The sequence below is a fragment of the Cygnus olor genome, chromosome 9 (genome assembly GCF_009769625.2).
Source record: "Cygnus olor isolate bCygOlo1 chromosome 9, bCygOlo1.pri.v2, whole genome shotgun sequence".
NCBI classification, from domain to species: Eukaryota; Metazoa; Chordata; class Aves; order Anseriformes; family Anatidae; genus Cygnus; species Cygnus olor.
The window spans coordinates 17794934-17820505 of NC_049177.1; the positions used below are offsets into that span (position 1 = coordinate 17794934).

The following is a 25572-nucleotide window of genomic DNA, read 5'->3' on the forward strand; positions in this document are numbered from 1 at the left end:
AGCTACCAACAGGAGGTCCACAGAAATTTCCTGCCCTCCAAAGTCCATCTCTGAGGCAGAGTTATCGAAAAAGAAAAGTATTAAGAAGACTAAAGGTGGAATTAAGGTATAAGTCTCTGTTTTGGGAACATTCCATATTGTGAGAGAATTTAAAATAAGTGTTTACATATTTGTACTTATTTAAAAATAGAAGAAAAACATTTGCAAGTCCTTTGCAAAACATTTTTTACACTTCACACTGCAGTTTAAAAGTTACTAGATACCAGTGTTAAGACTTTTAAGATGTATGCTCATGTATGTGAAAAAACAGGTTACACTGAAGTAGAAATCACTTTCAGAGGATGAAAGGGGCAATGTGGAGAGAATGTCCAATGATGATACATTAAAAGTACCCCTCCTTTGTTATAGCACCTGAACTATTTTGTTTCCCAAACTGAAATTTTATTCTAACTCCTCTGAAAGGTGTGCTATGTTCAGAGTTTTACGAAGTTATGTAATTTTCTTCATTTAAATATTTTCTAAGGTTATTCTATACACAAAGGGGGAAAGACTAGAGGTTTAATACTTAATATAAACAACCATAATTAACAACAAAATTCCACTGTTAACTGTTACTGCATGAGCAAGTAAGGTTCAGGGAAATGCATTTTACTTGCGTGTCTCTGATGAGATTTGTTGCATCATTAGTTCTGCAGCAAGATTCTGCTCTGGACACTTTGAACATCCTTATCTGTCCTTCCCTAATCCCAAGCCCTACAGCATTTAAGAGACCTGTCCTTACAGCAGAGTATTTTTGAGCTGCAGATTACCTGGGGATAATGAGATATCAAGACAAAATAGCCCTCCTTGCTTATTTTAAAACTGGGAACAGAAGAATCCAGAAACTTCATTCATCTGCATTCCTTGTAACTAAGATGAATTGCAGCTGCATCCTGAAATCTTTTGTTTGTCCAAGCTCACAGAAATGACCACTGTCAGAGAGACCAGACTTTTTCTTCCTGTCAAATTCAAGTAACACCTCCCTTGCCATATTTTAAATGTAAATACACCTTTACAAAGAGATTGTAGCATAGAAACGTTCAGAATACAACTTCTGTGGTACCAATATTTTGTAACTTTGCCAACATCCATTTTAGTTATGTTAGCCAAAAGTAAGACAAAATCAAAACACATGCAGCGCCACTTACTCAGTCTTTTAAATAACATTCCTTTGCCGTAATTTTCTTGTCTTCCTTGCATGAAGATTCACGTTATTAGGACAGCATATCATTAGAATAGTTTATCTACAACATACCAATCTATTTTAAGAGTTATTCTTGATTTTCAGTTTGCACATCTAAGTCAATTATTTTAACTTGTCAGATGACATACTAGACCGGTGATGTGTTTTTTATTCTTGTAAAGAATTAAAGTTCTCTAAATAAAAGTATCAGTGATTAAGTATTTTCACATTGCGTGTGCTTTTCATTCAGATCGAAGTGATGCATGAAGCTAGTCAAGGGGGATCTAACAGAGTCTTGGTGATGAGCGAAAGCGATGAGAACCTGTCAACAAGGAGGAGGTAAGGCTGTATGCTTTAGTCATTATGTGACATAACTCCTTAGAATAAGCCTTGCACATATCATTTAGTAGTAGTAAAGATCATCTCCTGTTCAGGAAACTCTCATTTGAATATACGCCTGTGAGACACTTCTATTTTTCAAGTACAAGTAGTAATAATCTTGTCTCCCTTTCTAGAAAGCCTTGAGAAAGATTATATTAATTACATAATCTAAACAACCAAATGCTCAAGTCATTTAATTTATCAAGAAGTGCCAAGCAAATCCAATTTGAGTTGAACTTCACTGTCTCTAGGCCAAAGAGAATAATTTAAAACAAACTGCAACAAGCCCACAAACCAAACCCCACGCTCCTTACTACCTCTTTTTGTTTTCTTCAGTATAATTTAAATAATTTATACGTACGATATGCCTGTCTTACATGGGTACACACTTAAATTGCTTGGTACAGGAGTACATTTCTGAAAACACTAGCTTGTTAATACACTATGCTATACAAGTCAGAGACAGCAAAATGCAACTTATCTCAATTTGTAGTAGGTTCAAAGTAATCTTATATACTATGAAAATAATGTCTACCACTGGTTACCAAACTATCAGCTTGTTTTCAGAAAGTACAAAATGTGATTTGAAATAGAATTTAGGTAGATACATATCTCTACAGGAATGATTGCCTCAAGAGAGCAAAGAGAGCATATGATTTTGGAAGTTAATATTAACAATAGATTAAGCTTCTAGTACTAGGCCGTTTTCCCACAGCTTTAAACCTAGAAAGTTGCTAAACAAATTTTTAAACTGCCTCCTTTCTTGAGAGCACCAATTTCACATTCCACACCCCCCCCAAAAAAAAAATCTGGAGGTTTGGTTCACAGTAGAACAGACAGGAAGGATAGAAAAGAAAAAAATCAGTTCAAAGTCCTCTAAGAGAGTACTCAGAATGGTAATTAAGCATGAGAGCTGAGCTTGTCAGTTACAAAGAAAGCAACAAGAAACTCACCAGCTTTTTTTTTTTAAAAAAAGCAACAAGTCTGTTTATTCAAATCAAGTTTTACAAAACAATTGTATTTTTGTGGTAAAGAGCAAAATTTAAGAATAAATATTGAACACTTTGTATAAAAATTAGTAATACCAAAGGGAAACTGATGCAAATCAAACTAACAGGTAAAAACAACTTTAGCATTAAACATGCTGTGCAACAATGTCAAACTCTTAATGAGGCATAACCAACCATTCAGGCTGATACAATTTTATTTGTAGAAGTAAAGTCTGACAACCCAGCATTGGAGCACCAAGACAATTGTTAAAAGAGGTTCCAGTTAGAGGTGTCAAATGTTAAATCAGTGTTTAGAACCAGAGAGTAAGTTTTCAAACTTTTTTTTTTGAAAGGAGTGCCTTCATGCTTTCCTTTTTATTCATAAGCAACTTCCTTTTTCACTGCAGCAGAAGAGAATGCATGCTACAAACATCAAGGTCCTTTTAAGTCTAAGAAACAATCCAAACAAAACTCAAGCTAGCTATAAAGCAAAATTATTTCAACGGTCAAGTGACTTTCACATAATGGCAAACTGCATTTAAGCAGTGTTTTAGATGTTAGCTAAATCACTAACCTATAGGAGTTTAATCTTCTTCCAACTCAGCTTGTGAGTGAAAACATTGCTGGAAGAAATTGTAGTCTAAGTAGTACACTTCGGTTATACATAGCATATGTAGACCCTCTTTCCCCTAAAGTGAATGGGGTGACTTTTTCAGTAGTGCAGTTTTGCTGTGCACTTCATTAATTTAAATGGCCCACAACAGGTCAGAGATCTGATGAAGTCTTTCCTTCAAGTACTAAATAATACTTCCTCTGTGTGTACCACCACACCCTGCTAGAGCCAACAAATTGTAGAGCTAGGTTTGGTGGCTTGTTGTGTTCTTTTTTGTTTTAAAACATCCTCAGATTTTAATCTGAGTCTGTTTAGGCAAGAACATGGAGTTCCTGAAATACAGCTGTTGCAGTCTATGTTAATGCTGGCAAGTGAGTTATTTGTGGGCTCTATATACCCAACATTTGAGTCCAGTTGGGATTTCTTCCCCCCCCTCCTGGAAATCTAACTTAGAGTTACATATTCCACTTAGTTCCAGTAGTTACCTAACATGCATCTGAAACGGCAGTTTAAAGAACAGACAGCAACCTCAGTGCTGTTTGTCTATGCTAGTATTAGCCATTCAAACCCTTAAAACAAGAGCAGCAGCATTTAAACAAAGTTTACCAGTTGCAGTTTAAAACTGCTGTGCCACATGCATCTGTTGTAAAGTGAAGTTAGAAGACAAATTAAGTAATTCACTGCTCCACATTGCTGTAGCAGCAAGAAACTTCAGGCAGAAGAGAAAAGGCCAGCTTTAGACATCTTAAAAAGCAAGTAGCATTGCTCCTGTATATAGTACATTTCTGGCAGATCCAAGAAATGTGACAGATAGTTGGTAATTTGCAAGCTTTGGGGTCATTTGTTATTGCTGTGCTGATAAACGTGACTCATTCAATCTTTCACAAGTAGTTTCATGACACTACCCACACAAGAACTCATTCCAGCATCAAACCAGTTCACAAACAATATCTGACTGTACCTTGTGCAGTCTGTGTATCCGCTCCAGGGAGAGCTACCACAGGCTTTGCAATTAGCAACTAAATAACCTGTACTGGAAACCTGTGAAGACACCATCAGTGAGATAATACAAGAAAAGACTGCAGAACCTTGTTTTTACAAAATTTATATGGCACCACAGTACAACTCATAACAACTGGAGTTTCAACACCACCTAGTTCTATATCTAGATTTACAATGCACAGGTATTTTTGTTCCTCTACAGGTGATATTATTTAACTCTATTTAAGATAGAGTTTTGAGGACACAGACTACCCTAAAACTGTAAATAGTTTTGTCTTCAGGAAAAAACTTCAGGTTTAGTGATTTTGATTTGTGTACTGAGTTTGTGGTTCATTATCTCCCTGTCCCTTCACCATGAAGTCAAAACCTCGTGCAGAAAGTATTCTCCTTATTTAACAAATATTTTAACAAATATAAGCAAGAAACTTTGCTCTTTCAAGTCAATAAGAACTTCAATTTAACTATAAAATTCTAAAGGAATACAGCTATGACTTTTGCTTGCTTTTCACCTGTAGAACTATGAATATAGGAAAACAGAAGAATTGTTAAAAGAAAACAGGCCTTAAATGCATTTAGTCTATTTGCTTATTAGAGATTGGATTAATTATACAGCTTCATTTTTCAGAAGGCAGAGATTAACAAAACCAGTTGCTTAAGTAACATTAGATTTTCTTCCTTCAAAGTTTACTCCTGATCTAAAGGGAGCTCATTTGTTACTTAAAAGAACAAAGTCAGAGGGCACTTAAACAGTTTTCCTTACTTCAAAGATTTAGAGAGCTTTGAGGAAAAGATTGTAGCAGGTCTTCCAGCACTGTTTGTCAATTCTGCAGGTACAGGTACACTTTCCGTGAAGCATTCAGAAGTGCTGAATACTTGTAACCAATTTACTTCGTCTTAGACTAGTACAATAGTCTCATTGACTCAGAAGTTCTATTTTCCTTTTATTTTGAAAGGTCTACTCCATTTTGATATAGATTTTTTTTTGAATCATGCGCCTTAGCTCACATTGCTTTTTAAAAAAGCTTTGAGACATACTGAATCAAGTTCAAAGTAAATGACATTTTCACCAAGCACTTCAAATCCTAGAAGCCCGTTATAGTTCATTTAGTGATCATATAATCCAGACTCTCATCTTATGAAGCACGTAAAAAGAAAAAACACAACAGGCTACAATGTAGAAAGTTGCAGTACAATAGGAGAGCTATTCCAATAACAGTTTCTGAACAGAACTTGGGACCATCCTCCTCCCCCTCCCCTGGTTCACCCCCCAACCCCCACCCCAGCTATTCACATTTAAGTTCTACCCTCTTTTCACACTTACATATATTTTGAATAAACAGCTAAGAAGTTTGTTGTTCTGTTTTGGCTCAGTGGATCTTCAACACAGATATTCAAGTATTAAGAAAAGGCAGCTGAACAGGGATATGTGTCCTCATAGTATAGTTTACAGAGAAGTACAATATTAACTATTCTGCAGTATACTCTACCCCAAAGCCCCGAGGAAATCTTTTTAACTTGGGGATCTGTAGCCTGCTTCCAGAGATGGTGAAGATCCTCTACGTGTCCATGAGATGTCATCATTTTGTTGTAAATGCAGGGATGATATGGAGCCTTTCCTTCCCCAGAAAAAAATACATGGTATTGTGGTACAATTCCCATTTTATTGGCACAGAGGCCCATGAAGACATCATCTATATAAAGACTTGTATTGAGAGTCAATGAAGCCTCATATACTTTAGCTGCTACATCACTTGATATTACATATGCAGCTCCTGCTGTGTAGTCAGGATAAGAGGGCCACTGGTACATTTCATATGGAACATAGTATTTGCTAGTCTTGTCTCTTATGGGAGGGGATCCACGATGAACACGGCCAATCCAGAGATCGTGAACACCCATTTGTGCTAGACTTTGGAGATAAGCAACAAGATTCGGCATATGGATAAATATATCATCATCTGCAGACATAATAAACCTGGCATGAGGACAGTAGGCATTCACCCAGCTAAACTGTAGAAGTAATTTAAGAGTAAGATTGTGAAAAGTATCCAAGAAATCTTGCTGAATCAAGTCATTGTATTTCTGGTCTTCCAAATATAGTTTTCTTTGCTGCAGATGATCTGAGGGTCGTCCTAAAGCAAACAGAGTTTTAATATTGGCATTAAGTTGAGACTGAACGTATTTCTCATTACCCCAAGTTCGTCGAATTGCATCCCTCCGATGATGATTTTCAGGAGAAGTCTTCACAAACAACAGGAGAAGGACATCCTGCTGTTGACATTTCTCTCTGTGGTTGATCAAGTACTGGTAGCTTGATACTCTGTCCAGGTCTTCCCTGTTGACAGACAAGCTTTCATTCACAAAGTTGTAGCTATTTATGAGGTATCTGTATGAATAGGACTTCATATGGCTTACAATGTGATTATCAAATGGTCCCCAAAAAATCATGAGACATAGTATGAAACAAGTGGCAAATAACTGCAAAAACTGGCATTTTCTGACTCTTCTAGGACTAACAAACATTCTGATGCAGTTCTTGTAATCCTTATTCCTGGTCAGGATCAGTGTTTTTAGAGTGCCCGTGTTTTAGCTTGAGAGCACAGTGTCACCCCTTCAGGATAAGTGTCTACTGTAAGGCATGCTGTCTTTCATTCAGTATCCTTGTAAAGCCAGCTTCCTTCACAGATTCCACAAGTCATATTTCTCCAAATGATTTTTCTTCTGTTGGAAGAGTGCAGACAGTTTTGAAAGATGGGACTTGCAGATGAGTTTTTTCCCTTTGTGGCATCTTAAAGCGAACACTGGTTCTAATCAGATCTTCTTACATGCTGGTTTTCTTCATGAGGATGAATACCTACCAAATGTAACAAGGGGAGGGAGGGAAGTTTCAGTGAGTTGCTATTAACCCATCTGGTTTTATGCTTTGTCAGGGAGACTGACTTTACTGAGACATTCCCCATCACCACTCACCTACATAACCGCCCCCCTCCACTCAAAAAACTGGCAACAAGCTAGGGGCTGTCAGTAGCCCAAAACTTCCCTGAGGTTAGGAAAGGAGAGGGGGAAGCTAATTCAGAGGCCTCAGTTCTGACACAAGAAACTCTTAGGAAAACCCACCACCATTAACCAGATGCCAGCATTTTGTTTAAATTCTTTAAGCTGGGAAGCAAGCCACACACTGTACAAGTGACTGAGTTTACAAGCTGTCTTTGGGCAGCCTGTTAAAGAGCGAGGCCCACACAGACACCAGTAACAGCTCCCCCGTGTCAGAGAGCTGGGCCCACCCCAACAGCCAGAGCTACCTGCTAGGCCTCACCTCCCTCATCCCCACCACAGGTCCCTCAGGCAGCCATTCTCCCCTCACCACCACCCCACCTCGACCAGGCTCTCAGAGAGAGGGTACCGGGGTCAACTGGGGCTGCCCTTGTTCCCTCTTGGGAGAGGGACACAGGAGTGCAGGCAAAGCAGGGCTGTTGCCACCTCAGCGCAGCCCCACAGAGCTCCTCACAGCCAGCAATAATGGCGGAGCCAGGCCACCAACCCCGTGGCACTCTGAGGAGAATGGCGGGAAGGGGCCACTGCCGCTTCACTCCCCCTGACCACAGCTGGGGTAGCACCGCATCAGCTTCATCCAGTGCCTTCCTGCCCCAGCCAGGGAGCTCCTGGTGGCCTGGCAGACAGGGCACAGGTGCTGTTCTCTCTGCTTGACCCTATGGGCAGGCTTGTAGAAAGTAAGCCGCCATTTCAGCCTGCCAGAGCATGACTGAAATGAGATACTAACAGAATTGCACTCCAGTGACACCCATTACCAAACACTCCATGTTTTATCCTAAAACCTGCACTTCCTAGCCAGTGGTGCAATAGAGACTATCTGCAGCCTAAGCTCAGGTGAAGACACAGGTTATGCAGCAGGTTGCAGCAGCTGGGGCCACAAACTCCTCCTCAGTTAGCAGCTGTAGCTGTGACAGGGGTGCTTCATATCAACCAGCTACCATCACAGGGCTACCCTCACTGATACCAGCTAGGGTTTTAGTGGAGAATCTAAAAACCACAAAGCCACACAAGTCCAGCCTTCTTGCCCTGCAGTTTCTAAAAGTCGGTTCTTAAGTAGGGGAGACTAGACTCAGCTACACTAAACAAGAACATCCCAGAAGAGCAGCTACCTGCTCTGCCCGTAAAAACCCAGAGTGAGCTCTCAGAGCTGGAAATGAAGGACTAGCACACACTGTAAGTAAGGTACCCCATTAGCTAAGCACTTAGTGCAGGCAAATACAACCTCTGAAGCAAGATAACATGAGCTATCACTATTACATTAGAATTTATGTGCAACACAAGCATTTTGAGAGATTTTACCCATTGGAGGTCTTGCAACTAGACGGTATTAGGAGAAACCAATTAGATAGCGATAGTAAAAGTTGATGTAATTTTGTGGTGTAGTAATCTAATGCAGGGAGGAGGGCTGACTGCTCAAAATGGAAACCATGGACTGGTGCAGTTGAAGCTTGCAGACTGCAGTGCATAACAGAAAAGCTGTATGGGCAGTTTGGTGAATAACAATCAGTCAGCACTTTTTATAGTATCAGTTTAAACCCGTTTTATTTTGGAAACATTAAGTTAAACAATGCACCTCAGAGTTATAAACTCAGCAACTTTATAATAGAATGCTACTGCAGAGCTTACTCTTGTTTCGTATGAAACAGACTTAGACAAGAAACTGGACTGTCACAGAAACACAGAAATTTGATAACTTCTTTTGGGGAAGTAGGTCTGAAAAATCTACTACTTCCTGAAAATGAGGATAAGTTTTAGTTTTCCCCTCTATCCTACATGCTTATGTGTGCTTTTCTCCAGAAAGCCTGCACTCTGCATGAATTTGGCCAGTTAACACAAATGCTGCAGCACTGTAAACTGAATTGGGTGAGGCAAAGTGTACATCAACTTGTTGACATATATAGCAGGTGTCACAAAAAGGAAAGAAAAATAGAGTTGCACTGTAAAGCCTTTGGCAATATCCAGTCATCAGCAGAGAGGAGGAAAAATAAAGGTGACTCAGCTTCAGTGGTTACATTGCCCACTGCCATCAGGATAGCTTAAAAACAACTGACTGACTTCTCAGAAGTAGAGGCAGCACAAGGCAGAGTACCTGTACTTACTTGGTAAGTTCAGAAATCCTAGTCACCACATAGTGTTTTTGGATTGTACTTTGATAACAGGTTTTGGCAAAAGTCTGCAATTACTCATGTCATCTGGGCAAAGGAAGAGGTGAGAGAACAGTCAACACCACAAAGTATTAACTTGAGACTAATAGTGAGGCTAACCTATGTGACAGTTGTTGCTACTAGGGAAGACTAAATACACCTCAGAAAAATCCCTACCAAAATATCTGTGCAAACAGCTTTAATTTATGGAGAAGATACAGGGGTGAGATTTTAGCATAGATCAAGTCTCCTGCTCTCTAGTATCCCCTCCAAAGAGAGGGAGATGCTGGAAAGAATTTTTTTTTTTTAAATTCTTCAAGTTGTTCCTTGAAGAAAAAAGCAAGCCCTAAAATCAACTTAAAGGCTGTAAGATGAGTCTCATTTGATCTATTCCAGGGGAATTAAATCAGCATTTAGCACAGAGAATTTGTTAAGAATCCTCCTCAGAAACATGTCCTTCATAAAACTTAAATGCAATTATAGATAAACAATACTGATGACATTTAAAGAGGCTTCATCCCCCCCCACCCCCGTCTCCCTCTAAAAAAAGCCCAGAGACTTGCAAAGGTGCTGATACCCTAGAATCATCTTCACTGAAAGAAGTTTATAGACATTCACAATACTGATCCTTTGGGTTAGTTATGCCCTCCTCCCCTTAACAGCTGGCTGAACCTGTACCCCACAAAAGCTATTTATTGACAATGGATTCTTAATTCTGAGGGGAAAAAAAGCCTTCTTCCTAGGAAGAAGAAACTGTGGGACAGAGATAAAACCATGCTTGACAGTCATTTTCCAGACCATAATTAAGGTGTTTTTGCCTCTTGGTGTGCATTCTCTTACTTGTGGCTTGGAAGCTTTTAGATGTACTCAGATTGGAGACAGACTGGGAGAACCATGCACCCATACAGTTCCTGTAGCTGCCTTCCCTTCAGGTATATCTAAAAACACAACTGTGTGGTCCTGCCCCAGTTATAAGTACTGAAAGCTTTTTTCACCCCGCAGCAATCCTACTTTTCCTAGATGGGTCTGTTTATTTAACCTGTTGGTATTACCATAAGCACAACTGTGTCATTTGAATGTAGCAACTGTTCACAGCTCGGTACTCTGCATTCTGTAAATATGCTGGCTCCATTTTCATCCCAGAGAAGTGTTACACAATAGAAAGCTTTCGTGATAATTTGTGGAGTGAACACTGAAAAGCAGATCCGTAGGGAGCTACTTTAAGTGTCCACGGAAGTCAGTATTTGAACGAAGTATGAAGTTAATTTCGGGATAGAAATAGAACAGTTTTGTTTTGGAAAGTCCAGTGAGGAGACAGAGGAGGCTAAAGAAACAGACACCTCAGACATGAAACACAGATACTTGTGGGAGGGACCCCAGAGAAAACTCACGAGAGACTGCCCAACACAAGAGATTAACCAACACCACCCTGAGAGAAACCTAAACCCAAGAAGAGACCAGCTGAGACTGCCCAGAGGGAACATACCCTCACCCCCAGCTACAAAGTTTATGTGGTACAATACAAAGGCTGGGCTTCAATTCATCTGTAATCAATTTGACACAGCACACCCCCAAATTACATCTGGTTTTAAAACAAAGATTATTTGATCATCAGGTATGCTTCTGTCCTGTGCAGAAGGAAAGAAACATGGGATAGTTTAGATCACAAGCAGCTTTCTCAAGCAATGCAGGATATTCCAATAAACACTTTAGAGTTTTTTTTTTTTTTAAAGAAAGAAACAAACAAAACACTACCACCAGCTTGTAGCAACAGCCCCATTCTCATCAACTCTTGTGTGGTATTTGGATAGACTTAAACTTGGTCACTTACTGGAGATAGGAGGAATTGGTTACTTAAAGGATGAATGAATGACAAGCATTTCCCTGCTCAGTTACATACAGAGTCAGCTCTTCAAATTAAGGATATTTCTAGCTACAATCAATTTTGTTTCATCCAAATGCCAGCTTTGGTGCCCACATTATCCCTTTTATTTGGCTTGCAGCATATGACAAAGACCTCAAGGAAGCAGCAGCCCTTCAGCAAACTCATATTTTTGAAGTTAAATGCTCATTCGTGGCTGTGCCAGGGAACAGCTAATTAGTTTAAGGGTGCAGTTCCACGCGATTGACCTCAATAAAAAGGTTACTGCTGCCAGCTGAGGATGGCCTTACACTCATTCTTTCTTCATCCCTGCCCTCTCATCACCACCACACAGACCTCCTGCAGCTTCCATCAGCTCTGAAGCTTATCTAGTTGCTCAGTAAGTCAAGTGCAGCTCACTCCTTCCAAACTCTGCCTCAAAAACCAACCTGTTGAAACAGTGAAGTAACAGCAAGCAATTTATTTAGGTCAGGCTACATCTAGAGGAAAAACTCAGGTTACAACAGGACTCAGGGGTTTTGTTTTGCAGAATCAAAGTGTTAGGTTCATTGTTTCTGAAGCTTTCACTTTTACCTAAGGCTACTTCCAAGCTTTGTGTTACTACAAGAAACTTGAAATCCTGGGACGGGCTTCTGGACTGTAGTCAGGGCAGCCCTGTCACTGAACTACCCCAGATCAGCTTCTTTGATAGTGCTAGCTTGACATTGCTTCATCCTGCTAGAAGACTTCAGATGTCACATGGACCCCAGCTGCAGCACCACTTCCCCTGCACTGCAGGAACGTATCCAACAAGAGGGAACAGAAGCCAGACAGTGCAGGGACTTAGATTAGCACTGCCTGGATTTCAGTTCAGGCAGAATTTTCAAACCTAGTGTAAAAATGAGATGATCCTGAAAAAAATACACTGGATTTTCTTTAAGCTTTTGAAGTCTGAACCTTGTAACTGCTGCCTAAACAAAGAACACAAATTTTGTCATGTTTGAGCCTTTTAATTGTTAGGTAGAACTTAAAACTTTTGCAGTGTTTGGTTTCTGAGCAATTTAGGCAGTTATAATCCTTATGAAATTGAACTCCATCTCCAGCAGTATTTCTGTACTGCCTGCACTAGAAGACCAAAGAAAATTTAGATTTAAGTTAACACATCAAATAAACTTGTAATTGTGTTCTCATGGCTTATCGGTTTCCCCTTCCTAGTAACTAGCGGCTAAGAAGGTATGTGCCTATGGTAACAGAAGCAAGGCCTGAGCTGATTTTGCTGCTCACAACTTCAGCTACAAGATTACACAACTCAGTTTCTCACCATTTTTTCTGTTGCTGGCATGTCTTCGCAAGTCATGTTATCTGGCATTTCTACCCTGGCCTATATCCTTCTCCTTTGCTCCCTTGTATTTGAAGAGTTTGTACACTAACAAATTTCATTGAGACGGATATTCAAGTTCCTCATATGAGCTGTACCAAGAAAGAAAACTGAACAGAAACAAGTCACACCCAACACTATAGTGACAGATGTTTAAAAAAAACATGGTAAGGTCATTAGCTGATCCTTCCTTCCTACATAGCTCACAAGCTCCAAGATTGAAGGAAAGCACAGGCATACATCCTCCAAAGAGAACTTCATGTAGTGTCAAAACCTCCCCTGCTACACATTGTTCTGTACAAAACTGGTGAGAGATCGGAGTCAATTTGGACAGTTACCACTTAGGAAAAAGTGTCAAGAAGATAATCAAGAAGAAGCAGTCTAGTGTTAGAAAGATGAAAGTGTAGAAAGACAGGTGATAAGTATTGCATCAATAAGGATCACAAGTGCAGAAGTGACAAGGTTCAGTTTCAAAATCATTTAACCCATCATCTGCAGTTTCACATGCAAGCTTTGCCTGCTCATTTTAGAGTTCGCCTGCAACCTGCAGGCAGGGTAGTTTCCTGGAATAGTTGAGTCAGCATTAAATTCTCTTTGTGCATGCATTGAGAACTTCTCAGATTGAGCAGAGACCCAATTAAGATGGACATCCAACATCTTCCTAAGCTTGAACTTCTGTAGTTGCTCAGTCAAGAAAAATCCCTCTATTAAAAAGGCATTGAAGTACAGCACTCTCTCAAGGGGAATTTCATATCAGAAAAAAAATACAGCAACATGTAGAAAAAAGTGAATCAAAAGCTGCAACCACTTGTTGCATCTCATTGATCTGCCATGTTTGCAATTGTTGAGGCAATCTCTGAAGTGCTGGTTGGCGGAGAAGTTCAAAGGATGGCAAAGCATTAGATGGCAATTGAGTAAAGCATTTTAGCTCCTTCAGGGTTGGAAGCAAGACATATTGTAAATGATTAGGACTGCCAGGAAACAGCTAATTGCCAGCAGAGGTTTAGTTCCTAGAGATATTTTATACATGCTATAGCAATTGGGTGAAAAAGACAAGAACGATTTCTTCCATTTCCTCTAAAATGGAGCAGCATGCTTCCTAACTGCTATGAATGGATCTAACTGGAGGCATCTGCTAGAAGGTGGAGGGAGGCTTGCCTTCTCCTCAAGTTGCTTTCAGCAGGATCAGTTCCCCAGAACAGCTACTGTGCAGATAGCAGGAGAGGTATAGGACCGCCCCTTTCAAGCACCAGTCTACAATGACTGATTTTCAGTTGCTTTAACTTGCTACAGCCAATGCAGACCATTCCCTAGACAAGCTGGAAGCGAGGACTGTTTCCAAGTATAAAAGCCTACAAAATATGAATGATTTAGTAGCTCAAGGGATTTTACATAAAATACACAAGCACCGACATGAAGTTCTATGCTTTTGTGTTAGATTGAGCTGGTGAAAAGAGCTAGTTCTTTGCACTGCCAGTAAGGATAATATTCTAAAGTTTCAGAGTCTGGCAGTTACATGATTGAGGCCACATGCCCTCATTTTATGAAAAGGTTGATCAAGTATGTATTAACCTCCATGCAAACAAGTCGGAGCTCCAAGAAAGCTACAAAGGCTGTAATGGTACCTATAGTACAACCCAACACATGTTTTGGCAGATGGCAGCGATGAGCTCTAATACTACCCTGAGCTACAGTCTGCATTTGTGTAAGCTTACTTTCACAGTGCTAGTATTTAAGAGATGTGCCAGACTGGTACACATTCCTTTCGAATCCTGTGTACTAAAGCAGAAGCATACACAAAACAGGCAGAGCACATTAGCTGCAGCTGTTAATAATGTTACCCACCATCAGTGTGAATGGCAGAGCTTGAATTTCAAAGCCACATAGGACATAGTATTTACACACCCTGATCTGTTCAGTATAAAAAGCCAAACTGTACTCTTCAATTCACAGATAAAATCTAAGAGAACAAGCACTTTTGATAAGCATCAGTATCACGGAAAGTTAGAGCTGACATTTCCTGTTAATGGTGGAGAAACATCTTTTTCATTCTACAAGAAACACGAAAGCATACGCACACGGGACCGTCATTTTCTTGAAGAAAGAAAAATGACAGAAAGGAAAAGACAGTAAGAATTACCAGAAATACACGAACTGCCATTTCACATATTTAATAGCCATAAGTAATGTACAGGTTTCAAGAAAAGGTGTCTTAATCTTAAGTTGAAGTTCAAGACATGTGGTCAGCAGACTATATTGCAACCAAGTTACCGATGACCACATGTGAAAACAAGCGCATCATATTTAAGCTCAGACAGTAAGGAACTCAGTTGTTTGTAGTGGTGGTCAGCAAGATACTGCTTTGCTTATAATCCCTTATCTTACATGATTCACTGACTCCAATTACAACCAATTAAACACACCTTGTGACTTCAAATAACATAACTCTTCATAAAGAAATGAACACATCTGCAGCTTGTTTTTGTCTGAGTGCCAATGCCCAATTACTCAATAACTGTTTGTAAAGGTGGTTTCCCTACTGTCACTTTTTTGTTTAGTTTTCATGATTGCTGTGTAGGTACCACTTCAACAAATATTTTAAGAATTACCCCAAGCTAAGCAGCATCACAAAGGCTAGGTAAATACTGTATAAGCTTTCCAGTGCTACTGCTACAGGCACCCATAACTATCCCACTGCACATTAAGCTGTTTCCTTTTGCTAGTGGAACTTCTGCCAGTTAAATATTTATAAGGAAGTAAGAGGAAAAGCAACATGGAGAGCTGTACTGCTTGGTCAGTCTAGCCTAGTATCTTTCTTTTCAGTTTAACATCTCATATAGCCTCAAATTAAGAATAAATATGTAATTAGTTCTGCCTGCACTGATCAGAGATTTTCCTAAGCCACACAATTTTCCCCCACTTATTTGCTGACTGTCCATACCACCAATAATAAACTTGACCAGCACCTGCTTTGAATTTGGTTTTTAGGTCCCTTGCTCATTTTCAGGAAGCTCCATCTCCTACTGTTTGCTCTGAAACAGCTACCCAACTCCTATAACTAGGGTCATGGGCCACCACAGTTATAGGGAGGGAATAAGTGTTTTTTAAAGCAGTTTTTAGTTGTAGGAAGGTCAAAAGCGCTGTTAGTCCCCAGAAGAAACTGCAGAGAGAACAGAAGCCATAGAGCCACCCCCTCCTTCCCTAAAGTTCTTCCACCACCACCGCCCTTTCTATAGAGAGGGTCTGCCATTTACCAGTATTAGTGGAAAACCCACCTGAGAATCCTGCTGAACATTAAGTGATAAGGGAAGAAAGACAATTGTTCGCCAGAAGAAAACCACCACCCACCACCACCAAACACACAAAAACCTCACAAAGATGTGAAGCTTTCAGAACTCAAGTAGAAGCCTCAGCTTTTGCAAGCACAAGGTTCTGGTACACTGTTAGCAGTGTAAGGCCTACCCAACAACAGCAGGCAGTGAAAAAGGCCTAGCTACATTCTATATCAGTTTTAATCTAATACCCTAGCTGCTTATGTTAGGTATCTGCCCTGCCGGACAACACTGGAAGCAGCTGAGAAAGGCAAACAAATTTGACAAAATCTCAGGCTTCACCCCATTGCGTGGACAGGAGGAGGAAGTTTTAAGCAGCTACTCCACACTAGCCTCCCACCAAACAGCCTAGTAACTGTAAGGAAAGACCATGCAGAGACCACACAAGTGAAGTTCTGCCCTCCTGGTAAATGTACTCAGCTTCATTTTTCAGCTTTTTTTTTTTAAAGCAGATTTAAAGCCAATGTAGAAGTCTAGTCTTACACAGAGCACATTTAGTGTTGCTCATGCTCCTGCTTTGCTTTAAAATGAAAGTGAACAATTTTATTCGCAGAACAATGAAAGCCCACCAAAAATAGGAAAAAAAACCTGCATGTTTCAGTGCTGAGCTTGGCTCCAGAACACTCTTTTTGGTGTAGGAGATAAACCAATTATCCTATTACGCAAAGAAAGTACTAGAAATATAATCTAACCAGGAACACATCTTCCCCCTTTTTGTGTGTGGTTAATAGTCTTCCTGCTTCAGTGAGACTTCAGTCAGCACTTTTTATAGCCTCTAGAAAGCCCCCATCTCTCAATTTTATAGTAGATCATTTCTGATCATATTTGGAACCCTATCTTAAAGCTCGCACAAACAGGATAAAGAACTTTCTGGTTATTCTGTATCACTTGGAAGATCATAAATACACTTGAAAAGCACTTGAAAGAACAGATAGGTACTGCACACTGTTCCCTTGGCTTTGTTCATTCTCACACCCTCCTGTTCACTGCTGTACATAGATGTCAGCAACTCTTAAGCTGAAGAAGAAGTGTTGTATTCTACTTTGGGCTGAGGGAAGCGGAAGAGTTATTAGCAACCCTGTCCTGCTATTAATGGCTCTTGGATAATCACATCTAATGGGTTATCTCATTTCATTAATAGGAAATTAATCTGAATCTAGTAAGCAGTTTGACTATATATTCTCCTTTTGTTTTACATTTGTGCATAGTTTATTTCCTTAAGAGTTAATTCCAATTTGAGGTACTTTGCATAAGTCTGCTAGCACTGTTTACACTGCATTTGCACATGTTGAAAGAGTGTCTACATAGCTTTAATTTCAATAAAAATTGAAGTTTTTAATTTTTGTTGATGTATCTTGAATGACTAAGTTTTACTTTTATTGAAATTAAAGTTACGTAAGCAGCATCTTTAATTCAACTGAAAAGTCACCCTAACTGTAGGGGAATCATGTAGAAATAGCGACCTGACTTGATCCTCCATTTCTCATCAGTCCTAACTTCAGACTGCCATTCTGAAGGCATTCATGAAGCCTCCAGTAGCATAATGAGAAATTCCCAAGTGGTTTTAAAGTTGACTACATAAACATGTTAGACGTATTATGTGAAGAGGTACGTGTAGTTTGAGGAAAGGCAAACTCCTGTCAGTTAAGCAGTTCCCTTCTAAACCTGTTAGGTTCATGCTATTACTTTTCAAGACAGTCAAATATGCTTCATATCAAAAGCTTTTGGTTCTCTTCTGTATTGAATCTATTTTCCAATTTACAGACTCATACATACATGTTGGGGGTCTCCACGCATGTTTGCTCCTCTCTGGCTTGCTTGAAACATTTCAGATTTGATGATAAAGTGGATGGAGAACCACCTCAAAAACCAAAGTAGCTGCAGATTGGCTGGAATAGCAGCAGTTCAAGGCTTTGTTGAAGCCTGCCTGCAAGATGGGTGGGATGAATTCCATTAATCCTCTCGCACTTCTGTGGTAACCAAGAAGAATTCTGGCCCTATATACAGCCCTTTCTGCCGTGCAACAAGGCCAGAGACTAAATGGGAGACACTCATCTGCTTTTTGTTGTGAAATATGCAGAGCAGGAGCACTACAAGCCCACAGCAGAAAAGAACCAACACACACACTCCCACGCACTTAGGAGAAGTGTGACAGTACAGCAAGCTGTAGCAAATGGGACTTAAACAGCATCTGGCAGTTTCTCATTTACTGTAGTTGAAGTGCCCTCTGAGACCTGCAAGCAGTCTGCTGGCCATCACAAGCCCTAGAACAGAGGACTGCAAAGAATTCTTCAGGCCTAACTTCATGATTCAAACCAGATAAACAAAGGAGCTGTACCACTCTCCCAACATGTTTCATAGGCAGTGAGATTTCTTTAAGACTACAGCCTTTGTAAATTAAATGAGGTGACTTGTGCATTTACATTTAGGCAGCAGTACTCATCTCTGCTCATGAGAAATAGATAGTAGGTCACACTATTTAATAGTATCTAGAGTTAGTGAAAACATGTTTATATACGCCCGCCCCCCCCCCCCCCCCCCCCCCCCCCCCCCAAGACTAACATATGGCCAGGAACATAGCTGAAACGCATACTGCGCCAGATTAAGAATTGCTGCAAGGACCATTTAATGAAACAAAAGTAAGGAGAACCTAAAATGGAATTCACTGTGAAACAGACCAAAAACACCAGTCTGTGAACTCTAAAAGGAAGGTACAAAGACAAGAGCAGAAGCATACAAGACAGGGATGAACTTAAGGCAGAAGGAAACAAACAGAAAGACATCCATTAAAGAACCTGATTGTTCTAGAAAGATGAGCTTTGAAATAATGCAATGGAAAGTCAGTACCCTTAGTTACTGTAGTTCACTTTATCTCATCTTAAAAGTGTTACACATCCTGGTGTATCATTAAGTGGCAAGTCCAAAGTGAAACACCAGTCTTTCCTTAGTTAACCAATTCAAGTAGAAGAAAAGCCATCCATCCATTTCATAGGCCATGGAAGAGCTAAGCAGAGGAAGGGGGAAACCCCCATATATGACTAGTAGTGGGGTCAGGGGGAGGGTTGTGGAAATAAGAGCCATAAGTTTGCTGCCCTAAGAGAAAAGGCCACTGTACCTCATTCGGTACAAACCACGCTTCTGGTCTTGTCAGAAATGAAACTGGTAGAACTTTAAAGTTTCAGGATGCAGCAGGAGAAGTGTGAACAGAGACTGACTTACTTGGACAGCAGTAATCTGGGGCAGACAAAGTTCTATTTCAGCAAGTTTCCTCAGCTCTCAATGGAGAGAACTAGCTAAAATACCTGCCTTTGTTGATAAGTCCTAGCACACCTCCCAACAATATGATCTGTGTTGATCAAAGGAGTTCTTTGTTTCAGAAGCTGTTTGGGAATCTCTGATGAACAGTTTGACTTGCTGCACTGTGAGAGGTGACAGCACATCTTCAGAGCATGACAGTAATCCTGGTAGTTCTGAGTGACCAAACACTTTTTATTCAAGTTTAAAACTACATCCAGCAGTATGTAGATGGTACCAGACTGTCAAGCTCAACCTCATGAAGCTGATTCACAGCAAACTTGTTCTTTGGTATGAGACAGGAATTCCTACAGTTTATATTAGCAAGATGTAGACATGTCTCTTCAACAGTGCTTCAAAGTAAGTTGTTTTCCTTTACAACATTGCCTTCTTTCAAGGTCATCTGTCCTCAGGCTGCTTGGCATCTTGTAGATTTTCCAATTTAGACATCTACCAGTGACATCTCTAAGCCACAATTTTATCTATGTTAAGATCGGACTACAAAACAACTCAAGCAACAGGTAGACTTTGGGACTGGTAGAGATTCATTCTAAAAAGATTCAATTCCAAAGCAAAGGGGTTGTTTCATCACCTTATTTCTGTACATTGTGGTAACTTCCCCACTGACTGTAGTATTTACATCAAGAATCACCTTTCAAAGATCCTCCAATAGCATTCCCCCTTGCTGCCAAGGGCAAGTGTCCTATCTGTGAAACTTCTGAAAGAAGAAGGGAAAACTCAAGCATCCCTGAGAATTTTGTTAGACCTTGAAGACTCTAGATGCATAGATCAGGACTACTTGAACAGACCTCATTTTGGGATCTGGACCACACTTCCAAGTGTTGCTGAGATCCCAGATACACAAGCATTTCCTGTATCAGCAAGGAATCCGTTTGTCACTTCTGGATAGCTTGACAGAGATGGACCACACTGCTTTCTATTGGAATTTAAAGGTTGATTATTCAGCAGACCATGGTAATAACTAATCAAATAGCCTCACCTCAGATATTCAGTGTCCTAGGAAGCTAAGGAGGGTACCTCACTATACTCTGCAAGCCATATAGAAGGAAGAACTAGTAGTGCCACACTAATCCATTACTTCCACTGCCAATTCCAAGGCCAGCAGACCTACTGCAGGAACAAAAACACAGAAGTTTTCCCAGTAAAAAACCCTTGTTACTTGTGTCCACCCAAGCCCTTTCAGTAAGTGACATCTTCAAGTTAAAGGGTTACCTAAACAATTCTTCAGACATAGATTGATAGCCGTGGGAGATGAGGCAAAGTTTAGTGCATCCTAAATGCCATAACATTATAGGTAAAGTATAACACTGCATACGTAGGCCACCGGCTTTTCAAATAAGCAATGACTTGCAGGATTTTCCACATGCTGCTCCCCAATCTAGGTGAATTACCATTCCTAGTTTCAGTACTTGCTACTCCAGTTTGGCCAGATGTCAGAGAGACTGTCCCAGCTGCTGCTTTGGGCAGCATTAGTAACCGGCTTGCAACTCAGTTTATGAAGCTAAAGAGAGCAGCAAGTGACACAGTTTTGATTCACTTAATGGAAGAGAACTAGTAAGCAGACACTGCTGGTAAATTTCAAAGCAGAAAGAAAAAAATCCACAAATCCTTACCAGTGCAGGAGCCTGCATTTCCACTGAAATTACATTTCCTTAGACATCAGATGATGGGCTTCCGGGAATCTAGTCCTGGGCAGGACAAACAACCAGTAGCCCCCATAACACCAGCACAACACCCAGCTCTGTGTGATGCTCCAGCCTTCTGGGTATACTGCTGGAATATTCCACGGCTGTTGTTCTCAACCGTGCTTTGCTATCTACTGCCCTGATCAACAGAAAAAGCTAGCATTTATACTGCCTTGGAAGACAACTATTTTCCCTTTTTCCAAATAATTTATCCATTTCTTAAGCACATCCTTTTCCTCTTCCAACTGCCAGGAGATAACCAACAAGATACATCATACAAACTGGCTTGAAACATTTGCACACACTACTGCTGAGAGATCCTCAGGCATAAGCCCCGGCAGACAAGAGATGAGGATGCTCCAGCACAGAAAAGCAGCACAAACCAAGTTCTCCACCTCCTTGTGCAGCCAAAACACAACTTCAGGCTTTTTATCATTGCCTTGCACGACGCACAGTAGCTTACATCAGGGCCAAGCCGGTCTCCCACCTCCAGACAGACTCCGAGACCTTCCTGAGGAGCACTTCTAACAAAGCTGGCTGCCCTGAAGAGCTCAGGAGCCTCCAGCGGGGTGCCGCTGCGCCGTCCCCGTGTCCTCCTCGGGGGGCAGCGCCCAGGCCCCGCCGGGGACGACCCCGGCCCCCGGCTTCGGGCTTCAGCGCCCTCCCCAGCGGCTGCCCGGAGCTCCGGGGGGGGGGGGGGGACAGGGCACCGCTTCCAGCCACGCCGGGGAACAAAGGAGGAAACCGGCCCGACCCTTCCCGGCCGCCTCCCCGCCGAGGCGGGCACGCCCGCAGCCAGGGGAGGGAAAAAAAACGGAAAAAAAACGGAAAAAGAAAAAAAAACAGAAGGTTTTTGAGCCGTACAGGCGGGCTGAGCACAAACGCTTCCTAACCGCGCTCGGTAAATCCCCCTTACACTTAGGGCATTCTCTCAAGCCGATTATCTTCTCCGGAGCTCCCGCAAAATGAAGTTTGGGGAAGGGCGCCGAGGAGCGGCCGCGGCGCTAATTAGGGCGTTAATGAGGCCGGGGAGGGCTCGGGGCTGCCCCAACCGCCGCGGGCCCGTGCTGCAAGCCGCGGCCGAGCGGAGCAACTCCCAGCCGGATCGGCGAGTTTCTTGGGTGGGAAGGGCTGGGAAAGAAAGAGAAAAGGGCACAGGGAAAGAAAATTAAAAAAGAAAGCCTTTTCCAGTAGTGAAAAGAAGAATAAAAACTAGGAATTGGGAGAAGGAGGGAAGCGGGAGGGGCTCCCGGGGCGGGGGAAGCAGCGCGGCTTTGAATGGGCTGCGGGAGGGAGCGCACCGCGCTGGGACCGAGGGGGATCTTGCGGGGATTTGGGGGACCCTGAGGGACCTGGGGGCTCCCCGGCTTTGTTTCGGGACACAAGACAGGCAGGCAGCGGGCAGAGGTGCGGCTGAAAGGGATCTGGTAAGACAGTGCATAAAAGGCGGTAGGAAACGGACTGAAGTTTGGGGCTCGTTTGCCACAGATATGTGCAAGCCCGCAGCCCGGCGCCAAGCCGGCCTTAAGGGGTAAGCAAGGAGCTCACGGAGCCGGGCTGGAGCCGAAAACTTTGGGACAAAGCCGCCGGAAAACTTGGCTGAGGTAGGGAACCGCAGCCTCAGCCCCGCGGCCAGGCGCCCCCTCCCCTGGGTAGCCCGGCCCTCGCACTCCCTGCGGCCGGAGAGAAGAGAAAAGCACTTAGGGAAACAGCAACTTCTCACAGATTTTAACCGCCCGGCTCCTCGCCTCGCCACGGAGGGGGCTGAAAGAGGAACGAGCTGCCTGCTTTTGGCGAGGGGACGAGCTCAAGAAGCGGGGAGGAGGGAGGAAAGACCCGCACCGACCTCGAGGGCTCACCCAGCGCAGCGGCCGGCCGCCTTCTCCTCACCGCCTTTCCTTCCTCGGGGAAGAGGACTCGCCCAGCCCGCTCCCGGGGCCGCCCCCATTCACTCAGGATATAGGATCCCTCGGCTCCGGGAGCCAATGGGCTCCTCCTCCCCTCCTCCTCCTCCTCTTCTCCTCCTCCTGTTCCTCAAACGAGCCCCGGGGCTCCCCACCACCTTGGCGAGCACCGCGCCCGGGGGCCAGCCGGAGGCAGCCCCTGCTTCTTCTTCCTCTCTCCCGAGGCTCAAACCAGTCGCTTCTGTGGTCTTAAGTTCCGACGGATCAGATTTGTATCTTAAAAGGGATATCGGGAGTCACGGTGCAGGCGTAGCTGCCGCTGCTGTAAGCCTCCGAGGGCTCCGCGCCCTCCCATAGCCGGCTGCTTGGTGAGGAGGGCACGGAGCTGACTGAGGCTCTGCACGGCTTGGCTGGAAACGTTCAGAGCAGGAAGGAAAGAAGAGGGTTTTAAGGTTTGGTTACCTTTTTTTTTTTTTTTTTCCCCCACCTCCCACCTTCTCCACAAACCTTGGCGATTTCTTTGCGTCATCCTGAGGAGAATGCCCTTTTCTAAACTCTTCTAAGTCATTTTTAGACAGACCGGATTTTCAGAGGCTGAAAACGTGCCTGTTCCTTGCAGTGTTTCGGGTTGTCAGTCTCTATAGACAGAGATTGGGAGTATTTAAAAACCAAATGATGGTAAGCGTTAAGAACGTGCCTTCCTTAAAGTCTTTTGCAAACTTATAAAGAGAAAAACTAGGTTAGAAGAAAAAAAGCTGTTTCAAATTAGGCTGAAAAGCTGCTCTAACATTGTGCCTCTTGTGTTTGAGGAGGCACTCTGAGATTTCTCACTGAACACAAATATCAAACGTGGGCTCATTGTGTATCTTCTATTCTCTCACAGACTGTGATTGATTGAATTATTCCTGACCTCATCATTGAGTTCATAGAAACTTAACTGTTGCATATTATGGCCATTAGTGTTTGCTGTCACTTCACAACCGTAAATCTGACAACATCTCTGCCAGTGAGGAATTGGTTTCTTTGTACACACAGGAGAGACAATGAGAGATATGAATTCTGTTGTCAAGGGCACCCAACAAAAGTAGAGCAAAGGTAAAAACCGAGCAGTTTTTTTTTTTTTTTTCCAGTCCCACAGAAGGATGGGTTGCTTTGTAATACGGGTTTTGTTTGGGGAAACTTCAAGGGCTAAGGAGCTTTTCACTTGACCTCTCCTTTTTCCTGCTGTATGTCTTAATATGACTAAACACCTTACAACAGCCTTCCCAGATTTCTCTTCATCTGTTTGATTCTGCCCCAAGATGAAACAGAATTCTTTCCAGTTGTTGATTCATCGTAGCAGGAAAGGTCGGTAGATCGTGTGTAAATTTGGCATGTTATTTAAACAGTATTTAAATAATAGTAAAAGTAACCTAATAAACAAAGCATCATTCATTCTTCTTACCCAAATGATAGTTGCTGACTTTCCCCCTAGTTCATAAAAGGCTTTTCATAAGTTTATCCTTCTTTCTTCCTTTCAGATGTCATCCCATTCGCACATTTTTATCAGTAGTAAAACAGTCCCTTTCTGAATGAGAAATTCTCAATGAGAGATATTTAAAACACCCTAGGTTAACGATTTCTTGGCTGCTGATAGCAGTTTTTCCTGTTTTCCTTTTCAGTTGAATTTAGTAAGCCAGAGAGAAAAATAAAATAGCGACTGGATTCTTCCTTCCACAACTAAGTGTGAAAAAATAAAACTACACAGCATGACTCACTTGTGCTTCAACCAAATATTACTACGTGCATGCATTTTAAACTTAATATTTACTATGTATGAGGTCAGCTTGCCAAACAAAGTCACCACGTATTCTCAAGTCAGATTCTTCCAAAGTCAAATGTTCCAAAGCCATTTAAAGCCAAAACATTTCTGTGTTACCTGTGTACTTGATAACAGTTTCTACAAAACATCTTCAGGTAGTCACACTTTCAAAATCACGAAGTAGAAATATGGAATGTACTTTTTAAATGGGAGGTGTGTGTGGGGAAGTGTGATTCAGACATAATTACAAGCTTGCAAGAATAGGGTCCATGGAAAGCAAGGTCAGGCGTTTAATTTAAAGAACAAAAGTGAGTGCTTCTGATCAGCACTATAAATAGACTTTGTTTGCCGTGATGGGGTTTGTCTTACAATTGTTTCCACTTTTCTCTTGAAAAGTGACATCTGCTCAGATCAACACCTTTTCACTTGTCCTCACTAATTTCCCATCTTGGTTGTTCTGATTTGAAAGAGACCTTTCAATCAATGAAATAAACAGACTTCAGCCTGCTTCTGACCTGAAATTACACCAGGAGAGTGAATCACTTCAGGGATTTTATATAATAGTAATGATGATGATGATGATGATGAAAACATGCTCTTTCACTATTTCTTGCTTTTTTGTTGTTGTTGTTTGTTTGTTTTTGTTTTTGTTGTTTTAAAGCAAAATTCCATTTTGGCTCCTTACCCCAACAAAATATTCTTAGGGTCAGATCCTACGTTGAGGTAAAAAGCCTATTTAGAAATAAAACTCCACCTCTTCCCTTTCCCCATTAATATTATTAGGGAAGACTTTTTTAGAACATCACCCTTACTTATTTATAAATTAATTCTTTAATGTCCCACCCTAGCCATATCTTGTTTATTTTGACCTCTGCCCTTACGGAGATGCAT

The 25572-nt window shown here is 41.7% G+C and overlaps 2 protein-coding genes across 21 annotated transcripts in view; one reads left to right on the forward strand and one right to left on the reverse strand.

Annotated features, from left to right (window-relative positions):
• Positions 1 to 23318, reverse strand: B3GNT5 (UDP-GlcNAc:betaGal beta-1,3-N-acetylglucosaminyltransferase 5). 5 transcript variants are annotated; one of them, XM_040568012.1, is made up of 5 exons: positions 22836 to 23318; positions 5723 to 7061; positions 4167 to 4246; positions 1473 to 1544; positions 1 to 106 (listed from the first exon to the last, which is right to left on the reverse strand). In XM_040568012.1, exons 2-4 carry the CDS (start codon positions 6728 to 6730, stop codon positions 1496 to 1498), a joined length of 1137 nt encoding a protein of 378 aa, XP_040423946.1. In that variant the 5' UTR covers positions 6731 to 7061; positions 22836 to 23318; the 3' UTR covers positions 1 to 106; positions 1473 to 1495. The 5 variants fall into 5 exon arrangements, with proteins under 5 accessions (XP_040423946.1, XP_040423945.1, XP_040423944.1 ...); XM_040568011.1 differs by lacking the exons at positions 1 to 106; positions 1473 to 1544 and having other exon boundaries at positions 2572 to 4246; XM_040568010.1 differs by lacking the exons at positions 1 to 106; positions 1473 to 1544 and having other exon boundaries at positions 2572 to 4246; positions 22823 to 23116.
• Positions 1 to 25572, forward strand: part of MCF2L2 (MCF.2 cell line derived transforming sequence-like 2) — a 167391-nt gene that overhangs the window by 82360 nt on the left and 59459 nt on the right. For all 16 annotated transcript variants that reach the window (XM_040567994.1, XM_040567996.1, XM_040567995.1 and 13 more), the window contains 2 exons: positions 3 to 106; positions 1473 to 1561. In XM_040567994.1, the coding sequence (XP_040423928.1) occupies positions 3 to 106; positions 1473 to 1561 (193 nt within the window). The remainder of the gene's footprint in view (positions 1 to 2; positions 107 to 1472; positions 1562 to 25572) is intronic.